Here is a 23,010-nt window from a genome sequence, read left to right as displayed (position 1 = left end):
CACACCTGTCTCCTCTGTGATACTGTACTGCTTGTATGACACACCTGACTCCTGTATGACATTGTACTGGTTGTATGGTGCACCTGTCTCCTGTATGACACTACTGCTTATATGGCACACCTGTCTCCTGTATGACACACACACACTGTACTACTTGAATGGTACACCTGTCACCTGCATGACACTTTACTGCTTGTATGGCACACCTGTCTCCTGTATGACACTGTACTGCCTGTATGGTACACCTGTCTCCTGTATGACACTACTGCTTGTATGGTACACCTGTCTCCTGTATGACACACACTGTACTGCTCGGATGGTACAACTGTCTCCTGTATGACATTGTATTGCTTGTATGGTGCACCTGTCTCCTGTATGACACTACTGATTGCATGGTACACCTGTCTCCTGTATGACATAGTAATGCTTGTACAGTACACCTGTCTCCTGTATGATACTGTTCAGTTTACATGGTACACCTGTCTCCTGTATTACACTGTACAGCTTGTATGGTACACCTGTCACCTGTATGACAATACATGTTGTATGGTACACCTGTCTACTGTATGACACAAACTGCACTGCTTGGATGGCACAACTGTCTCCTGTATGACATTGTACTGCTTGTATGGTGCACCTGTCGCCTGTATGACCCTACTGATTGTATGGTACACCTGTCTCCTCTATGACACTGTACTGCTTGTATGACACACCTGTCTCCTGCATAACACTGTACTGTTTGCATGGTGCACCTGTCTCCTGTATTACACTATTGATTGTATGGCACACCTGTCTCCTCTATGACACTGTACTGCTTGTATGACACACCTGTCTCCTGCATGACACTGTACTGCTTGCATAGTGCACCTGTCTCCTGTATGACACTACTGATTGTATGGTACACCTGCCTCCTGTATGACATAGTAATGCTTGTACAGTACACTTGTCTCCTGTATGATACTGTTCAGTTTGCATGGTACACCTGTCTCCTGTATTACACTGTACAGCTTGCATGGTACACCTGTCACCTGTATGATACTACATGTTGTATGGTACACCTGTCACCTGTATGACACTACTGCTTGTACAGTACACCTGTCTCCTGTATGATACTGTTCAGTTTGCATGGTACACCTGTCTCCTCTGTAACACTGTACTGTTTCTATGACACATCTGTCACCTGCATGACACTGTACTGTTTGTATGGCATAACTGTCTCTTCTGTGACACTGTACCGCTTGTATGACACACCTGTCTCCTACATGACACTGTACTGCTTGTATGGCACAGAGAAACATGTCAGCTGTGGTTCTGTATCAAAATGTGCAGCATTATGCAGTTCTGTAAAGAGTTAATATTACAAGTACTATCCCTAGGAGGACAATTGAAGAAATAAACCTGCGGCCTGTAACTCACAACAGCATAAATCATACTGTGCAGTGTGAGGTGACAGTGGCAAAGGTCAGTGGAATGTTCTTGAGCATTATGAAGGGTGTAGCCTATGGAAGTGGAAAGGTGTAGGTCATTAATAGGGGTGTGGCCTATCAATATGCATATAAAATTGCCCTGTTATGCAAAACACTGCTAAGGCCTGATTTGGAATATTGTGGGCTATTCTGGTCACCACAAGATAAAACCATCAAATCTGTTCTGTAACTGTGAATATTTTGTGAACAATAAAAGCTATTAAAATTGCACAAATAGCAATGTTTTCAGTAAGAAGTGCTCTTTGCAATGATAATAGTGCATTCAGAGTCATTCCATAAATGTTTTAATATATCATTAATTCACATAAACTCAGAATTATATTTTTGCTAAATTTTCACAAACAAATCTTCATGTCTTGGAAAATGTGTAGCATAGACATATATAACCAGACATAAGCTTTTATATGAGAGCAAGAAATTTGTCTCAAAGTCCAGGTTTATTCAGATATTTACAGAAATATGAAAATATATTCTTAACTGAATAATTAGCAATATAAATAACAGTGAATATCTCTCAAAATGTTGCAACTTAAAGTGCAAATATCAAAGACAATTTTTTTCAACGTCTATGGTTTCACCCGTGCCATGTAACAGTAACTCCCTTGGTTTTTAAATATTAAGTACATATGGAAACATTTCTTATTGTATACTTACTAACAAAACAACTAGCAATTTCTCAAGTATGGTGTGATATAAATGGACTTTGACAATGACTTTTACTGTCTCGCATCATGGTAGTTTACACCATACATCTCAACAGCGTCTAGGTCTCTCAGTTATGAAAGTACTATCAAAAATATGAACATATGAATAACAAGTGGCAAAACGTGATTAATTTTTCCACTGCAGAACATCCTAGATTAACAGTTTTAATGTCATTTTGTTAATAAATCCTTGCCCTTTCTAATCTTTCTCTGTGATTTTTATTTTGAAATTTTTCATGTTTGCTTTAATTTTATGTTAATTTCTATTTGTTTTTATAAGTATTATCTTAATACTTGCATATTATTACATAAGTCATTCAGTTAAAGAAGCCAGATCCAAAAAGATGCTATAAGGGGTTATGGGTGTTAACTGCAAGTATAAAAGTCGTTATAGGTGTGAGTGAGTTAACACAAGTGAATGGGGAACATGGAGGCTTATAGTGTAGGGAAGGTACTAAAATCTCAATTCAACTAAGCTTTTATTGTACTGTTTTATCCAAAAAAACTCTATAAATGTGCACAATTCATGTAATTAACTATTTAACAAAAATAATAATTAAATAAAATACATTTCAATACAGAGATGAAATAAAGATTCTAATGCTATTCACTTATGTAACAATATGTAAGTATTAAGATAATATGTATAAAGAAAATAGAAATTTGCATCAGAAATAAAGCAAACATCAACAAATTCAAAATAAAAATCACAGAGAAATAACATTTTAAATAATATAAAAATAAATGTAAGTATGCTGACAAAAGAAAGTCCATGATGATACTAATTTAAATAACAATTATTAAGTATTTAAAAAATCCTCCAAAAAAGGAACCCAATCTGGTGATCCCCTGCCATAAACAAACTCTACAACAGAAGGAGGAAACTGATGAGAAATAAGGTGAAGTCCCAAGACTGGAAAAACTCCCTTATCAGCCTCAACAAAAAGTTGAGATCCCTCATCAAATCCTCTAAAGCTAGCTATGAAAATAGAATTGCAGCAAATAGTAAAGACAACCACAAGGCCTTCTATAGTTATGTAAAGAATCTCCACGGCAATACCCAGATTTGCTCACTGTTGCACAATGGCACCTCCTATACTGGGCCAACAGATATTGCCACTATACTGGCCAACAGATTCAGTGCCAACATTATCGCTCTCGCCCCCATCAAAGGACCAATCACAATACCAGTAGATTGCCAGGCACCCAGTATTACTGCTGCACAGGTTAAAACAGCACTGTCCAAGGCCAAGAATACAGCTTATGTGGGACCTGCAATATCCCTGGCTGTGTTCAACATGAACTACAGAGTGAACTGGCACCTCACATGTGTGCCCTGTTCAGTCACAGCCTCACCTCAGGCTTTGTCCCTACCGAATGGCGCACTGCTACAGTCATCCTTCTCCACAAAGGAGGAGTGATTACAGACCCTGGAAACTATTGCCCCATTAGCCTGACAAGTCTGATATGCAAAGCTATGGAACGCATCAACATGGACATAATAAACAAGGATATAGGGAACCTCCAAACTCTGGATCCTACACAGTTTGGTTTTGTGAAAGGTAGATCATGCCTGCTCAACCTAGTCGACTTCTTTGAGTCAGTCACCAGAGCTGTGGATAAAGGCAAGGTGGTTCATACTGCCTACCTTGATCTGGCCAATGCCTTTGATACTCAGGAATCATAGAAAAACTCACTAAGCTAGGCATCAACCCCTATATCACTAGGTAGGTTGCAAACTGGCTCAAAGATAGAGCCCACAGTGTGAAAGTAGCTGACTCTAAGTCAGACTGTCGACCAGTCATGAGTGGAGTCCCACAGGGTTTGATCCTGGGTCCTCTCATGTTTGGTATCTACTTCTCTGAAGTCCAGGCCAACATGAAGGGACTCTGGCTGACAAAGTTCACAGATGATTGCAAGTTGGGAGCCATAGCTAACTCCCCAAGTGATGCTGACATCCTACAGAAAGTCCTCACTGAGACCAATGACTGGTGTCAGAACCATGGCCTTAAGCTCAATGTCAAAAAATGTGTCATCATCCCCTTTGGGAAAAACCTGGTTCCCATGAATTACCACATCGATGGTAGTCCACTGAACACAGAAGGCATCATAAGAGATCTGGGAACACAGGTTGATAGCAATCTCTCATTTGACCACCACATTGCCACTGCGGTCAGAAAAAGAACTAAGGTCGAGTGGCACAATGCCAGGGTAATCCTATGGGCTAGGTTTGTAAAGGCTCCAGGGTCATTAGCCTAGTACACACCTATGAACCTATAGAAACTGGAATGTATGAGAGGAAACAGTTAAAAATGTAAGAGGACCAAGTCATGGTTCTGTGGTGCAGATGAGGTTCTGACTGTGACCCAAGATCACTTAGTGATCCATATGCTGGAAGTGGTGAGGGCAAAGGGTTAAAGGCCCATGAGATGGAAGAGTAGACTAAGTAAGGAGAGTGGGAAGCCCAAGAGGTGGGAAAACCTGAGGAAGAAGGGTGAGAGGCCCAGATGGTGGAAAAGCAGATGCTGGAAAGTAGGAAACTCAGGCACTGGAAGATATGAAGAAGGACGGTGGGAGATCCAGTTGGGAAACTCAGGCACTGGAAAGATATGAAGAAGGACGGTGGGAGATCCAGTTGGGAAACTCAGGCACTGGAAAGATATGAAGAAGGATGGTGGGAGATCCGGTTGCTGTAAATACTGCAGAGGGAAGGTGGGAGACTTAGATGCTGGAAGAGCTGAGAAGGGCAGGTTAGAGACTCAGGTTCTGGAAGAGCTCAAGGGGAGAATGGAAGACCCAAGTCCCGGAAGAGCTGAAGAGAAAAAGTAGGACTGAGTGGCTGAGATAAGCTCATCCATCCTGGGAACGTAGAGGTGAGTTGACCTGTTGCAGAGCTGACACCTACTGGAGAGAAAGCGAGAGAGAGAGAGAGAGAGAGATAGTGGTGCAGGGGATGCTGTACTTGGTTCTGCAAAGTCATGCCTCTGATGTAGCTGTTACAGAATATGTTTGGGAATGTCCAAGCTTACAGGGGAAGGCAAAGCAGGTGTTCAGATTTGTGTACATGTATGTAAACCACCAGAGAAGAATGAAATTAAGATTTTATTGATTTATTTATTTATTTTCTACATTTGTTTACCAGGATGGCCAACTGGGTAGGTATTCTGCCCTTTTCAACATAGGCCCAGGGAAAACAAAATCCATATAAAACAAGACTACAGTAAAGACAGTAGGGATGGGAGGTTGGCATAATGGTTAAGGTGTTCACCTTACAGACACAAGGTGCAGAGTTCAGTTCTCACTTGGTGTAATTGGCTAGGCTTAAAATGGCCTACAAGGGTATTTAGCCTAGAACTAATCTGTGAACCTTACACACAATTCAGTAACAAATACAACTGTATAATTAAAATCATTATAAATGAAAGTAAAAAAATGTAAGCTTTATAAACACAGATGATATTATTCACAGTGTAAGATTTTATATAAATATATATATATATATATATATATATATATATATATATATATATATATATATGGGGTCTATATTAGAACATCGAAGTTTCACAACTTAGAATGTTCTAACATCTACCCCTATTCAGTGAACGCTGAAAACATCGAACATGCAGAACAGCAAATTGTTTTCCTAGGGAAAAAAATTTGCTCTTCCAAAACACATACACACAACACAAGCACACCAAACAAACAGCAATCCACACACATACACCTAAAATCTTACATCTAATCCTACACTAAACTACATACACCACTATCTATCCACTTACCTAACCCAAACCCTAACCCTAAGGTCCCGCGCTCTAACCCAAACTCACCTAACCCACCCTAAGCCTCACGTCCACACATTCGCACACTTACCTGACCTGTGCCCTAACCCTAAATCACCTAACCCACACCCAATCGCACACTTACCTGAACCAGACCCGTAGCTTTCCACCACCGCGCTGGAAATAGCGAAGCGACAGAAACAGACAACCAAATTCTTTCCATAGGAAAAAATTTGGTTTTCTGTTGCTTCGCTATTTTCAGCACTGTGGTGGAAATAGGGGTCAATATTAGAACATTCAATGTTGTGAAACTTCGATGTTCTAATATAGACCCATATATATATATATATATATATATATATATATATATATATATATATATATATATATATATATACATATAGACTCCACTCTCCCACAATGCTCAGTAATCCAGTATGTTGATGACTCTACAATAAAATGCACTGCAAATTCCAGCTCTGAACTCCAGCAAATCACCCAGAATGCCCTCACCTCTACTGAAGGTTAACAATTATCTTGACCTAAATCCAAAAAAAAAAATAAACTAGTACTTTTTACCACTAAGAAAACCACTCCCCTAGATAAAAAAAAATCTTCACTATACTAGGCCAAGACAATACCACTAAAGAAGTTATCCCATACACTGAACTACAAGGCATTATTATAGATGAAAACCTTAACTTTGACCTGCACATAAACAATAACATCAAAAAACACAAAAAAAGCTTGGTATGCTCTACAGGCACCAACACTTTCTTAGCCTCTCTACTAGAGAAATCCTTGCAACCACCTTTTTATTACTGTGTCTCCTTTATGGCACCCCTCTCCTCACTAATACCCAAAATTCTGCAAGATCCAAACTTGAAATGTGTTACAACAGAATAAAAAAATATGCCACCAAAGCCATATTCTCATCCCACCACTGTAACTAACTGAAAAAATTAGGCTGACTGGAACTCCCCCACCACCTCTCATTTATCCAACTAACTACAGTGCACAAAATAATCTATAGACCCACAGATTGTCCTGGTTTCTCGACACTACTTACCCAGCAGGCAACTAAGATATGAAAATCATCTACTTCTAAAAGCAGAAAAGCCCACCTTATCTGCTGGTCATCTCCACTACTCCTTCAGCGTTGCCAAACTATGGAACTCGAAAGAAACACAGGCAGCACTACCACCTTCAAACAAATGCTGAAAAATCATTTCAACTCTTCTTGGCTGTGTACCTGCTATATAACCTAACCTCTTCCTTCTCCTTGTATGATAACTAAACTCCTGTGCTTTTTGCTACTGCTGACTGATGATATTTTCTCCATAATTATTATTTTTCATCACTTGTTGATACTGGTACAATAATGTTGATTAATACATCTCTGTTTATACCTCTTTGATTGAATTCATCTGGCAACCAACAACATTCCTGCTTTTATGTATTTATTCTGTATGTATTACTGTAATCACTATGTGTAAACACTGTATCTACTTTTGTACCAATTAATGCTTAATATTTTCTGTACCTCTGTTCTTGCCTGAGCTCTTCTCCGCAGACCTTCACTGAAAATGGGCTCATTTAGGCCCAGTGGACTTTCCCGCTAAACAAATGCAATAAATAAATAAATAAAAATGGAGTTGTGGGCAGCAGCCCATAGTGAAGATTGTGCCCTATAGGAAGAAGAGTTGTACAGACTAACTGCTTTGGACATCAACTGTGGTGCACAGTATCCTCAAGGCAGGAAAGCACAGATCACAGAATGTGCCCTGTCAGAGCTAGCCAACTGATGGTGTAAAAACTGTCTCTAGAAGGTGCATGTCACCAAAAGTGGGCATGGGTATTTGCTGGTGGTAAGAGGGTTGAGGACCTGCATCAGGGATCCATGCTAATGGTGGGAGGGGTGTATGTGCCCCTATTGGTTAGTGTGTGCCCACCATAATGCCCAGCAGCCCTAGATCAATAAGCTACTGGCCAGCCAATGTCCATTTATCCAGCTTGGGTTACCTGAGATAACTCTGTTGAGCAAAAGCTGGATGTGACGTCTTCCAAACATAAACTTAGAATTGTTACATTCAGTGTAGCTTCACTGATAGGACGCAGCTTGGAAGTCGATGACATGATGGCAAGGAGGAGGTAGGACAACCTATATATCCAAGAGACAAGATGGAAGGGCAATGCAAAAAAGCTACTTGGCTTGGGGTCCAGAGTCTACTACCCAGGAGAAGGACAAACTAAAAATGGAGTATGAATTGTAAGGAAGTGGCTTCAGAAGACAGTGAGGGCTGTCATCAGAATTAGTGATAGACTCAAGGCAATCAGACTCAAGTGAAAGGATAGGGCACTATTCATAATCTCAGCCGATGCCCCACAGCAAGGTTGTGACAGCAAGCAAAAAAAAGAGTGCAGTCAGCAGCAGTTGCAGAACCTTCTAGATCAAGAAGGACAACATGAATTGGTATTGATAATGGGTGACCTGACTGCACATGTTGGGACAGAAAGAACAGGATATGAGGACTGCCTGCAGTCACATGGGTGGGCAACAGGAATAAGAAAGGAGACACCATTCTAGACTTATGTCTGGCAAATGACTTGATCGTGAGAACAACATGGCTCAGTAAGACAGAGACAGTCACCAGATCGCATACAAGAGTGGCCAACATGCAACTCAGGTAGACTTCCTCCTAGTAAGGAAAGGGCAGTGAAGTAGAATCAGTGACTGCAAAGTCATCCCCAGTGAAATAGTCAGCCCACAACATAAACCACTGGTTGCCACAATCAGCTACAAGCAGTGTGTTCAGAGAAGGTTCTAAGGTCAGTGGAGACTTGGCTGAAGACCTGAAAGTTGACTTGAGAGAAAGTACAAGAGTTTAAGGAATTACTCAGGGCTCTGGCACCTCAGGATGGAGAGGAAATAACTGGAGTTGAAGAAGAATGGCAGGCCCTCAAAACAGCATGTGTGAAGACTACAGTACACATATGCGGCTGAGACAGGGATGGAAATAAGGTACATAAGGAAAACTGGTGGTGCAATGCAGAAGCCCAGGAAGTCATCAAAACAAAGAAGTGCAAGAAAAAGTAGGACATAGAAAAGGCAGACCAGATTAAGAAAGAATACTGGTTGGCTAAGAAAGAAGCTAAGAAAGGAGTTGAAATAGCAAAGAACAGGGTCGTGGGCACTACCAGCTTCTGGAAAGTGACTCAGTAGATGGCACAAAGAAATGCTATCACGTGGCAAGGAAAAGACAGAAAGTTAAAGAAGATAGTCAAACACCCTTCATAAAGAATGCCAACAACCAGAGCTAGATCATGGTCAAATGGGGCCCTAGGCAGGGTAATGGATTAGGGCCCCTAAACAACCTCCCCTCCCCTGAAGCAGTGCCCCACAGACACTCCAGTGTCCCATTACTTGCCTATTTCTCCCCATTTGCCATACACACTGTTCAAACCTGTCAGTGTGCACACTATTTACCATAAACACTGTTCAAACCTGTCAGTGTGCACACTATTTACCATAAACACACTGTTCAAACCTGTCAGTGTGCACACTATTTACCATAAACACACTGTTCAAACCTGTCAGTGTGCACACTATTTACCATAAACTCTGTTCAAACCTGTCAGTGTGCACACTATTTACCATAAACACACTGTTCAAACCTGTCAGTGTGCACACTATTTACCATAAACACACTGTTCAAACCTGTCAGTGTGCACACTATTTACCATAAACACACTGTTCAAACCTGTCAGTGTGCACACTATTTACCATAAACACACTGTTCAAACCAGTCAGTGTGCACACTATTTACCATAAACACACTGTTCAAACCTGTCAGTGTGCATGCTATTTTCTTTACTTCTAGAATGATTACAAATATTTTATTTCAAATTTTATAGCACAAACACTAATAGCCATTTGCTAAACAAAACAATACAGTTTCACAATGAAAACAAACAGCACGACCAGCAAACTTCTCTACCCTTGAAACTTATATTAATTGAAATGGCACTGAAACCCACATTCAAATAAAATGCATCTGGCCAGTGGTTGATTATGTTTACCTTTGGGCAGTTTTCAAACCATATGCCTCTTGCACATATTTTAGGACCATGCATACATGCATGTGTTCTTTGATTAACCTTCCTGATTGTATTAAATTATATTCCTGGTTTAATATGGCACCACTTAGTACAGTGTGTTTTAAATTTGTAGTTTTGAACATTTTTCCAGGAAGCAATGAAATAAAACGTGTGAACCAATAATGACAAAACTACACATTTCAGAGCATTCCAACCATAAAAGGCCACTCAAAATCCTGTAATTGCAATCCACCAATATCAGTCAGTATGAATAATTTCTGTAGAAGTAATGTCATCTGAATAATTCCACATTAAAGAGATCTTTAACTAATAAGGTTTTTGCTGGCAAACAATGTTACATTTACATTGATAAATAGATACGCAAAGTAGTAGAAAGTAAGATGGGAGATGAGTAGTTTGGATTTAGATCAGGATGAAGCATAACTGACCCCATGTTTTTAGTGAGACAGGTAGTTAAGAAGATGATAGATATGAGGAGGGAGTCCAGCTGGGCATTCCTAGACATGGAGAAAGCATATGACAGGGTCTCAAAAAAGCTGATTTGGGCAGTCCTGCAGTGGCTTAAAGTCCCAGAAACACTGATAGAACTCATGCAGGCAGTGTACAAGGACCCAATTACTAAAGTATGAAGAGTGTTCTGTCTAACAGTTCCCAGTAGGACTACTTGTGCATCAGGGTTTAGCTTTGAGCCCACTGCTGTTCATGCTGGTGCTGGATGACATCAGCAAACAGGTGAAAGGGAACAGATCAACAACGTTGGTGTATGCATATGATGTGGCATTACAGGTAGACTCTGAGCAAGAACTTCATCAAAGGATAAGGGAATAGATTGCAAAACTGCAGCCACGTGGGATGAAGTTGAGTACAGCAAAGACAGATGAAATGGCAGCAACTGGGAGGAAATCAGAAGAAGCTGAAAATTGAGATAGAAGAGAACATCATGAAATAGGTTAACAATTTTAAGTATCTGAAAGAAATGGTGGAGAAGAAGGGTAGTCTGAATAAGAAGGTCAAAGCTAGGATCAGAGGAGCTGCAGCCACCTGGCACAGATTGTCAGGGGTATGTATGACAGAAGACTGTCAAATGAGATGACAAATAAGGCATACAAAACACCACCTGGCACAGATTGTCAGGGGTATGTATGACAGACACAGATTGTCAGGGGGGGTATGTATGACAGAAGACTGTCAAATGAGATGACAAATAAGGCTTACAAATAAGGCATACAAACACCACCTGGCACAGATCGTCAGGGGTATGTATGACAGAAGACTGTCAAATGAGATGACAAATAAGGCTTACAAAACAGTGGTGTGACTAATAGTACTGCATGACACAGAAACCTGGGTGGCATGGCAGAGCAGATGAGGAAGCTAGAGGTGATGGAAATAAAGTGCCTGAGAAGGGTGGTAGGATGGATACTATGGAACAGATGAAGAAATGAGGACATCACAGCAAAAGCCCAAATAGTTCCAATTGCAGAAAAGTCCAAAGAGAACAAATTATGATGATGCAGAAAAGCAAAAGACAATCTGGGGAAGCAGATTTGGGACAGACAGGAAGAAGGCAAGAGGAAACAAGGGCATCCAGCAAAGAGATGGATGGATTATGTGCAGAAAGACCTGTGACAGCCAGACATAAGAGTGGCATTAAATCGAGAGAGAGAGATGGTGACAGTTGACATGACACCCCAACCTCATGTAAAAAATGGGGAAAGGGGGGGATTGAGGCTGATTTATTTATTTAACAGGAAAGTCCAACTGGGACAGAGCCTATTTTCAGTGGAGGACCAGGGAGAAAGGCTCTAGATGCATGTCTTTGGTTTGTGGGAGAAAACCCATGCGAATGCAGGGAGGACATGCAGGTTCCACACAGAAGGCACCCCAGCCGAGAATCGAATCAGGGAGCCTCTTGCTGTGAGGTGACAATGTTAACTGCTGCACCACCGTGCCACCCTAGATGATGATGTATGTAAATAATTTCAAATGAAGTGTAACATGAGGTGAAAAGCCTCACATTACGAAGTACCCGCAGCCATTTCATATAAATCTGGTACTGGAAAGTAACATCATGAGTAACTGCTAGTAATAATAGTAATAATAGCAATCTATTTCCAGAAGTACGTATGTTGGAAGCATACATTAACATACCTGAGTGTTTATCTTGCACTGGAATATCAACTGGATATTGCACAGGGGCGACTTCATCTGGAAGTACAGTTCTAAAACATAAAGAAATTTAAACAAAAGTATGGTGACACTGTAAGGAAACGATATATCCTAGCCAGTCAGGAAGCAGTAACAATTATGTAATAAAATTGCAATATTTTAGTAGCATGCAGGATGATGGAAAACAATAAAATAAGCGCTTATTTAACAATGATCAGTAACCTTTTCAGACAGTCAAGGAAGGGAAACAAGTCGGGTCAAACATCCCAAATCTGCATTTCAATATCAGAAAAGAACAGAATGTATCTCATTTGTTCATTTTTAATGTGCTATTAATGTGCTAAATGTATTACTTCTGTAGATCATCTTGTTACATTTTGCAATGATGTGATGAAATAAAATGTCAAAACATGTTTCCTTATATGCTGTAATAATACCGTAAAAAAATAAATGAGGTAAACGCCATGATACGGTAATAAGAATGTAAAACGGTAAGAAAAATGTACACAGACTAACGGAATAAACGTAACTCTGTAACATGAAAAAATAATGTATGATGATAGCATATCATTGCAAAATATTAATAAAGTACACCAGCCTTGTAATTGGATGCTGTAAGATCACGTCAGTACTATTGTAAATTAAAATATGTGCTGCAATACTGAAGTGTAAACGTATCCTCCCATTGCATGCCATGTGACACCCAGCCTTTAGTTTTCCTTCGTGAGAAAAATATTTCATAACATAAAGGATTATGATCGGGTCACTGATCATAGCCCACTTATTTTGTGTTCGAGACATGGATGCCGTGAAATTAACTTCAAGAGCGAAGCCTGAGAGGTGAATCTTGGCATCCATGTTGCGGACACATAATTGAAGGTTACAATCAGTGAACCAATCATAATTCTTTGCCATGCATGGAGCTTTATCTGCTCCATGTATTATTAGTTACAGATGAAAAAATCACCTAGCTATCAAAGCCAAAAAACAAACTGTGAGTGCTCTCAGAGAGGTAGTGTAACATAGTCCATTATGTTTACACTCACCTTTCATACCTCTCAAATGTCTAGATTTTCATAGGATGTCCAGATTATTGCTTCATATTTTTGGTCTGTTCCTCATAAAATCTCTGGTTTTCCGACAAACCACTGAGGACTGAAGTCACTAAACAATGGCACACATTTGAGTTTCACAGTTTGTATCCTTCAGGAAATGGATGCTAACACACCCTGGTATTCTAGCAACTGAGTTTGACTGAGGAAGATGGGGACACATTACCAGTACAGAGAGCAGACAGGAACAAATCTTTTATGTCTGCTGCTGTCATTTGCTAGTCAGTACATGCAGATTTTACTGCCCGGCACTAGACCCAACCTTAACAATATAAGCAGGGGTTGCTTAACATTTGTTAAGGTCGGGTCATGCGCCACTTTGGCACTTAATGGTTTGTCTTTTTCCAAATATTGGAGCATAATCATCCACTCCATGCACTACAAAACCACTTAAAATGGTTACAGTGCAGTGGGACACCACAGCATCATGGAGGCTTACTTTATAGTTCTGTCTGTTGTTTACCTACAACTAAATGTATCACATCTGTATTTTTGTCTAACTTACTAATTATATTTTAAATGTATTATCTTTGTACAATATGTTATTAATATGTGTTGTGTTAATTCTAGTGATGTTTAGTCCCTTAGATTGTTTTCATATTTTGCTCTAAATCATGCTTTGAGTTTATTCTCTGCTGTTTAGATTTTACATATGATTGTTGCCTGCTTTACATCACCTGTCCTAAGCTGTAAGAACTCAACCAGACTTTTAGATGATAAAAGGTGGTAGTTGAAAATCCACCAGAATGGAACACTGAAAGTGTATTTTTTTTGGGGGGGGTGGCCACATCCCCACATTCTCCATGCAGGAAGCTTTGCCCTGTACCCTCACTACTGCTACAATAAACTCTGAGGTTGTTGCACCTTGGGACCGTGACACAATCCTCCTTGCACTGATAATATACCATTCAGTGACTTGGCCATTTATTCTGTCCCCCGAAATAATAAATTACACATCATGACAGTTTAAGACTGGATAGCACAGGTCTTGTGCTGAAGAATGTTGAGCTTTGGACGAGACTGTTTACTCAATAAAGAAAGCAAGAAAGAAAAATATGCAAATGGGGTAACATTCCATGGCAATAACTGTATGTATTAATTACAGTTATAAACCTGGTTAGTTTGATTAGGCATGCCCTTCTTATAGCAGGTTTCCATGGAGAAAAGCTGTTATGAGTAAGCAATGCATTAGATACCAGTAATATTAATAAAATGAGTACAGTGTACAAATGAACACTACACACTAAGCAATGAATACATCCGTCACAGTTCTCTTAGATACAATCAGGTAACTGATTCAGTTTATATTATCGCCTAGCATTTAAGCTGACAATGTAGTGACGATCTTCATACAGTCAGATTATGAACAGAAAAGAGAGGCGAATATTAGAAAAGGAATCTATCATACTATTGTCTTATTCATTTGCTGATGGAGATTTAGGGTGGTACAGTGGTGCAATGGTTAACATTGTCGCTTCACAGTAAAAGCTTCTCCAGTTTGATTCTCAGGAGGGGTGCCTTCTGTATGGAGTCTGCATGTCCTCCCTGGATTTTCATGGGTTTCCGCCCGCAATCCAAAGACATGCATCTGCAACGTTTCTCCCCAGGCCTCTGCTGAAAATAGGCATTGTCCTAGTTGGACTTTCCTGGTCAATAAATAAAATAGGTCTTTTACCTCAGCATGTGATGAACCTTTTGCTTTTCAACGGTATAGGAAATCAAGGAAGGTCAGGTCTTTCACAGCACAGAAGGTTAAACACAATTCAACATGAAGGAGACTCTATATCATACAGAATGCAGAGAAAGAGCTGCTAGTCCGCCAGGATAGCCATCGGTCTTGAGGTCAGCGATGTTTTATAGTTAGGACTATCTGAAGTCTCTGAAGATGAGTGATATGTTTAGATAAGTCCCTACAGAAGACAGCATTATATCTAACCGCTGTATGAGAGATGGGTACATAGACAAGTCCCTACAGAAGACAGCATTATATCTAACCGCTGTATGAGAGATGGGTACAGATGAAGTATAACTTTTTATTCAGAGGAGATTCCCTTGAAATTATGGGCCAGATAAGATTTCCTAACTACTGTTGAGATATGATGATCAGAAGATAAGACGTTATCCACAAAGGTGTGGAGTTTTCTGATAATTGTGTATATCTGGAAGAGAATGCCATCTATATGGTGGGACGTGAAACTGTTATTTTTACGAAATGTAATTCTACTACATTTCTTTACATTTAATTTGAGACTTTTGTCCATACACAAGTTATAGCCATGTCCTAGCCCTTGTTGGAGCAAGTTTGTATTAGCAGATGAAAGAACAACATCCAGTTTGCAATCATATACAAATTTAGATAACCATAATCCAGCATAATTGTTGTAGAGGTCTGAGAAGAGTAAATGAAAAATAGGAGAGAGCCCAACACCAAGCCCCAAGGGATGCCACTGAAATATTTTTACTTTCAGAGGTTGTACCCGTGACATTAACTGCATGGGTTCTGTTCGAAAGCTAGTTGGTTATCCAGTGCATAGTATATAGATTTATGTTCAAGTCTTATCTGTTAATAACACTCACATAGGAAATAGTATCAAAGGCTTTGGCCAGGTCGAAATAAGTTGTAGGAACTGTATAACTACTGTTTACTGTTTCTGCAACCTTTTCAGAGTTATCAAGATTAAGAAGGCTGGGCCTGTCTTTGGGAAAGCTGACATAGTGATGATCTACAGCTAAGAGATTTTCAATTTCTAAATGAATTGGATTAAAAGGCAACCATTTGAAATATTGGGACCCTCTAGAGTGAGTCCTAAAACATGGAGACTGGGTGAAAGGTCATACTTGTATGTACCAAGCCCAAGATGCCATTTATGAGACTCTTCTCTTTCCTCCACGGAATGGCAATCTTGGAGTTGGTATATATGTCTGGTAGGTGTAGGGGGCTTGCCCCCCCTAAAAAAGAAGTTTTAAGGAGAAGAGTCATTTTCAAGATTCACTCTTCTGTGGCTTTTCTGTCTTTTGCTTTTTCCACTTGTCTGTACTCAGCATTTCGAGTGCCAACATTTCAACAGGGAGCAAGACAAAAACAATATATGAGCTCTGCGTATAACGCTAGTGAGCCTAATAAGTCTAACTACCAGGGTCAGTTTGGGCCACTTTTATGTTACGGCATTACAATTAATTATTTCTGAATCCAGTGCAGTACAGGGATTTGACTTGTAAACACAGTATAGCAACACAGCAACAGAGAACTGTAGAAGAACGTTAATTACCCATTCGCTACCTCTCCCTCCCCAAAAACCTAACAAAGATAAAACAGTGAGAATAAACTCTGTTTCTTTACATCTGACTTTTTACACATGTTATTACTTGGCCAAGACCTGAGTCATAACTGATAAAGGGACCAGTGGGATAATTTGACCTATTAATTTAACAAATAAATAAATAAATAAAATCTCTAATCAGGCACGGTACAGAGCTCATTACATCAGAACTAGTCTCTGAGGGGGCTGGTCCCACACTAGCTTACAAGAGTAATGTTTAAAGAACACACTGATTCCAGACAAAGTTATCTAATTTATCAGTATAAAGTTATCAATTTGCAGTATTTTGTTCAGTCTGACCATTTGACAACTGGGAAAAGTGGGCTGACATAATGGTTAAGGTGTTCCCCTTAAAGATACAAGGTGCAGGGTTTGACCCAGGGGGCAGTAGCTAATATAAATCTATGAATAATCTAAAATCTATGAATTAAAGGTCTTTTAGTTTTTTACTTTCAGAAATTCCAGTAAATAGCTACATTCTGTTTTGCTATTTGAGTTAGTCTAGCTGGAATTAAATAATGTTTTTTTTTTTTTTACTGTGAGAGAAGAAAACCAGATTAATTCTGGAGTTCTGATTGCTTGGTGGCAGTTTATAAATATATTAGCTACTAGTTCTTGAGTTCCAAGAGATTTTTTCAAACCTTTGTAAGTCCTTTAAATTTCCTGAATAAGGCTGCATTGTGTGCATCGAGACTGCAAAAGGCACTGTACAGGCCCAGATACTTTGGTCCGACTGCCTATCTATCTGCACTACTTTCCTCCCAAAATGTAACTTACTCACTCTACTGGCTTTGGTTGGGGGTGGGTTGCCCCTCTCTACACTGCATATGGTTATTCACCACCACAGGATACAACTACTGATTATGGGGTTAGTCCCATTTCCTTATCTGTGCACTTCTCCGTGAATTAATTCTCCATGAATTAATTATCAGCTTTGTCACATTCCCTTATCTGTGCACTTCCCCATGAACTAATTATTGACTTATTCACGTTTTATTATTTGTGCACTTTTTCATGAATTAATTATTGGCTTAGTCACATATTCTTATCTGTACATTTCTCCATGAGCTATTTATTAAGTTACTCACATTTCCTTATCTGTGAACTTCTCCATGGCCTAATTATGGACTTAGTCACATTTCATTATCTGTGCACTTCTCCATGGCTTAATTATTGGGTCTACTTTATTCCCATGAATAGCCGAATCGGTCGAATACAATTCGCACGAACCATAATGAGTGAAACGCAAATACGTCGAATGCATTAAACCGTGAAATTTGAAATCTCGATCTCTCATAGTTGGCCACCCCCACTGCCCGCAACATACTACCTATCGAAACACAGTAAAAAACAACACATACACACACTAACCAAAACCCTACTTCTAATCCTAAAGTAAAGCACCAAAACCCTACTTCTAACCCTACACTAAACCCTACATACACAACTATCTATACACTATCCTTAACCGCTCCCTAACCCTAAGGTCCTTAACTACTGCACACTTACCCTACTGAGCAATACCCAAACAAACTAAATATTCCACACACATACACTTAACAAAACCCTACACTAAACCTTACATACATTACCTATCTATGCACTTACCTTAACCCGCACCCTAACCCTAAGGTCCATAACTATCGCACACTTACCTTACGGAGCTATTCCGCAGACGGGCCAACTATGCGAATTCGATAGTTCCACTTTCGTGGTTTAGTGCGTTTGACATACTTGCGTTTCGCTCGTTATGTGTTGCGCAAATTGTATTCGATCGATTCGGCTTTTGCGGGAATAAAGTAGACCCTAATTATCAGCTTAGCCACATTTCCTTAATTGTGTACTTCTCCATGAACTAATTGTTGACTTAGTCACATTTCCTTATCTGTGTCCTTCTGCAACTAGCTGCTAAAAGCATTTCCCATTAGGGAAGGTCAGCTGACTTATCTGCCTTCAGCTGCCAGCCTGCTATCACTTGTCATCCTCAGGCAGTATAGAAACTGACTTATGCTTATTGATAACAAACTCATATTCAACACAAACAACTTTATCTATGGGAGGTGCAAATATTTAATTAATATGGAGGAGTTCTTTGCAGAAAAATCCATGCAGAGTGAGTATCATACTCACATACCAAAACCTCTCTCACGTTCTCAACTAAATCACATTAAAATGTCATATGCTTAGGCCAGTTATTATTATTAAGGTTAATATGTAATTATTGACCATGGGATGGGTAAGACCAATATAACACCACATGTGGTAGGTTAATTCAAGCACCAAAATGGAATTTAACTAAGCTTAAAATGGCCTGCAATGGCAGCTAGCCAAGTACTTACCCATGAACCTATGAACCTATAAAAAATCTCCTCTAGTACCTCTTAGAACTAGAACAAATTATCAATGGATCAATGGAAATGCACCACATCAGCCCCCCCCCCCCCATGCAGACCTACGGCAGTAAATCAGTCAGAGTTAGATTACTTCCAAGCTAGTGTTCCTAACCAGTCTACTAACAAGAACAATGCAGTGACTGCTGACTCATTTGTTAGGTATACAGATTCTCCACTCCCAAGGCTTAACAAGGATATGGCTTGTGTCAGTTGTTTCTTTCTGGTGTCACAATGTCCCTAAAGGTCCTTTCTCTGGGCAAATATGACTATGACATAGTGACGGCCCATGAGGAGTGTTACCCATAGGAGGTACCTAGGGTGCAAAACCCTGAGAGAAATGCAGAGAAACATGTTAGAAATTTCCATGCATGTGAAAAATGCAGGTAAGATTCTTGTCCTGAGTGGAATCCTTCCATCGCCAAAATGATACCTTGGCACAAGGAAAGCATAATTAGCTTCAACAATCAGATGAATAGTTGATGTCATGCTAGAAGGATCTAGTATGTGTTTACATGGGATAAGATGACTGATAGTCTGGCTTGCTTTACAAATGATGCATGCACCTCTTGTTCTAAGGCATGAGTATATCGCCTAAAGCCTTTCCTATCCCTATATTGCTTTTCTGTGGATAGTCTAGTAAGTAGACATTCCAGTGTAGAAAACACATTAAACCTTATAAAGGACACTATTAAGGTGGCTCTTTTCAATACAAGAAGTTTCAAGAACAAACTTCCAGATCTTGAAGCTCTCCTGCTTCTGAAATGCATGTGTGTGTGTGTGTGTGTGTGTGTGTGTGTGTGTGTGTGTGTGTGTGTGTGTGTGTGTGTGTGTGTGTGTGTGTGTGTGTGTGTGTGTGTGTGTGTGTGTGTGTGTGTGTGTGTGTGTGTGTGTGTGTGTGTGTGTGTGTGTGTGTGTGTGTGTGTGTGTGTGTGTGTGTGTGTGTGTGTGTGTGTGTGTGTGTGTGTGTGTGTGTGCGTATGTGTGTGATTATTGATACTTATTTTAAAGGTAAAGATAGCCCTCCCTCACTCCGGACCTGGGGTATGTGCCTACCATATCTTCAGGCCTGATAGCAACTGTGGCAGTGTCTCCATATTTGTCAATGATCATATCATCTCCAGGCAGATTCCCAGAGACCCACAAACAGGACTCAAAAACCTGTAGATCATCCCAAAACAAGACAAATTACCAAATTATAGCCTGCTACAGGATACCTTCCATGTCCACAGAGAGCATGTTAAAGAACTTCCTATTAACACAAACCCCATCATTTGGGAATTGTCAACTACCCCTCAGGTAAGTGGAACACTTGTACCTCTATCATTGGGTAGCACCAGAAGGTCTTTGACTTAATCAATAAAAGCTCTGTGGTAAAGATAGTTAAAAAATCCATTACAGGATCCAATATTCAATATCTGGTCCTCACAAATATAGCCTCTAAATGCCCTGTAAACATCTGACATTCTTCAAAGCCCCTGAAACAAATATCCTTAAATTTAAGGATGGGAACATGTGGCCAATGCCAGCTCAGCCATCCTTTGGGGAGGGATACTGCCTAAACCCGCTACAGTGGGAAGTATTTACAGATGACTGGGAAGCATTTACAACTGAATAAGGCAGGAAGCATTTAAAAGGAGTGCAGTGGTAAGTATTTACAAAGACGTGCAGTGGGAAACATTTACAAAGGAGTGCAGTGGGAAGCATTTACAGAGCACTGCAGTGGGAAGTACTTAGGACTGCAGTGGGCAGTAGTTATAAAGGAGTGCAGTAAGAAGTACTTATAGAGGACTTCAGTGGGAAGTACAAGTGCAGCTAGAAATACTTACAGAGAACTCCAATGGGAAGTATTTACAGAGGACCGCAGTCAGCAGCATTTGAATCCTACACTCTGAAGGAATAACAGGTGCACATAACGTTTCTTGCAGTTATAACAGATGTAGATGATCCAACATTTAAAATATGACCATAGGTGGAAAATGTACTTTGAGACATTTCTAAAGTAACTAATACAGGTATTTCTATAACATGTATAAGCTTTATTCATTAGTACATTTAGTTCAAAAGCTGCAGTATGTGCATAGGAGGAAAGATTTCCTTCCAGGCATTTCCATCTGGGTAATTCTGGTAATAATAGGTGTTGTAAACATCGTGACTAGCCAGTGCCATGAAAGCAGATGCAATTAGATTAATTCTGAAGAAAATGCCTTCCATTTTCCTGAATGTCCCCAAACTGTTATATTTTTTTTTAAATCAGATGGTAGTTCTTTGCTAGAGGTAACTACGTTTGCTCCTGGTCTAGCATCCCCTTGTTGAGGATCACACAGTTAAAGCCATGCACACAGCTCCACAGCACTCCACAAATGCAATACCAATATTTATTTCTAAATGCAGGTATGCACTGAAGACCATCTGGAATCTGCAGTTCATCCCCCCTTTTGCCCCACCTTAGCTACACTTCTGTTTGTAGGTTCCACATGGATAGCTTTGATCTCTAATGCATATTAGCCTTTTTAAAGGATGGGCAATAACCACGAGTGAGAATTTTGAATAGAAGGGTACCTATTAGATAAATTTATTTTATTTTATTTATTTTATTGCATTTGTTTACCAGGAATGTCCACTGGGCCTAAAAGAGCACATTTTCAGTGGAGGCCTGGGGAAAAAAGCTCCAACAAGAACATAGATACAGAAAATAATTAAACATTAATTGGTACAGAAGTAGAAACAGTATTACAGATAGTGATTAAAGTAATATATACAGAATATATACATAAAAGCAGGAATCTAGTTGGTTTGTATATACATAAAAGCAGGAATCTAGTTGGTTGCCAGATTAATTCATAGTGGTAAAAACGGAGATAAATTAATCAGCATTATTGTACCAGTATCAACAAGTGATGAAAGAAAAAAATAATAAATATGGAGAAAATATCACCAGTCACTAGTAGTAAAAAGCACAGGAGTTTAGTTATCATACAAGGAGAAGGAAGAGGTTAGGTTACAGAGCAGGTACACAGCCAGGAAGAGTTGAGATGATTTTTCAGCATTTGTTTGAAGGTGGTGGTGCTGCCTGTGTTTCTTATAGAAGGAGGAAGTGAGTTCCATAGTTTGGTGACGCTGAAGGAGTAGAGGAGTTGACCAGCAGATAAGGTGGGCTTTTCTACTTTTAGAAGTAGATGATTTTCAGAACTTAGTTGCTTGTTGGGTTGATATTTGGCAAGTAGAATGGAGAGAGTAGGACAGTCTTTGGGTCTGTAGATTATTTTGTGCACTGTAGTTAGTTGGGAGAATGAGAGATGGTAGGGGAGTTCCAGCCAGCTGGATATAATAGAAAGCCAGTGTGCTTTCTCGGGTAATGTATAATGATGGCAGTTTTATTTAGCTAGGAGACTGTCCTCATCAATTATGATATCAAAAATCATATTGGGCATGGCCCTCAACAGTTTGACTTCATAAATGGGAGAGTCTACCTACTAACTTTTAGTTAACTTCTTTGAGAGGGTCACTTACACTACAGAAATTGATCATGGTCTACACAGAGTGTTTATTGATCTCGCTAAGGTGCTTGTGTTTGATGCTATACCCGTGTGGACATATTAAGGAAGCTAAATGATTTAAAATTATATGCAATATTGCAAGATGGATAGTAAACTGGTTAAAAGATAGAATCTATTGAGCTGATTTGGAAGGTGTTTCATTTGAGAGCATAAAGGTAACCAATGGACTCCTCCCGCTGGGCTCAGTGTTGGGACCCCTGCTTTTCAGTGTTAATTTCTCTGGTCTGCAAACAGGGAGCCAGGATTCTAGCTAATTAAGTTTGCAGATGCCTGCAACTTGGATATTATTATTATTGAGACCCCTTCTGACACATGTAGCCTTCAAAAACAACGTAACCTAGTAAATATCTAATATACTGAAAAT

The 23,010-nt window shown here is 39.7% G+C and overlaps 1 protein-coding gene across 5 annotated transcripts in view; it reads right to left on the bottom strand.

Moving 5' to 3' along the window:
- LOC122813988 overlaps nt 1–23,010 on the bottom strand; it is a 558,403-nt gene that overhangs the window by 54,394 nt on the left and 480,999 nt on the right. For all 5 annotated transcript variants that reach the window (XM_044086560.1, XM_044086561.1, XM_044086562.1 and 2 more), the window contains one exon: nt 12,247–12,317. In XM_044086560.1, coding sequence (XP_043942495.1) covers nt 12,247–12,317 — 71 coding nt within the window. The remainder of the gene's footprint in view (nt 1–12,246; nt 12,318–23,010) is intronic.

The sequence above is a fragment of the Protopterus annectens genome, chromosome 10.part0 (genome assembly GCF_019279795.1).
Source record: "Protopterus annectens isolate FY-2018-M chromosome 10.part0, PAN1.0, whole genome shotgun sequence".
Taxonomy (NCBI): domain Eukaryota; kingdom Metazoa; phylum Chordata; order Ceratodontiformes; family Protopteridae; genus Protopterus; species Protopterus annectens.
Note: the sequence above shows the minus strand (reverse complement) of the source record. Positions and strands in the feature narration are given on the sequence as shown.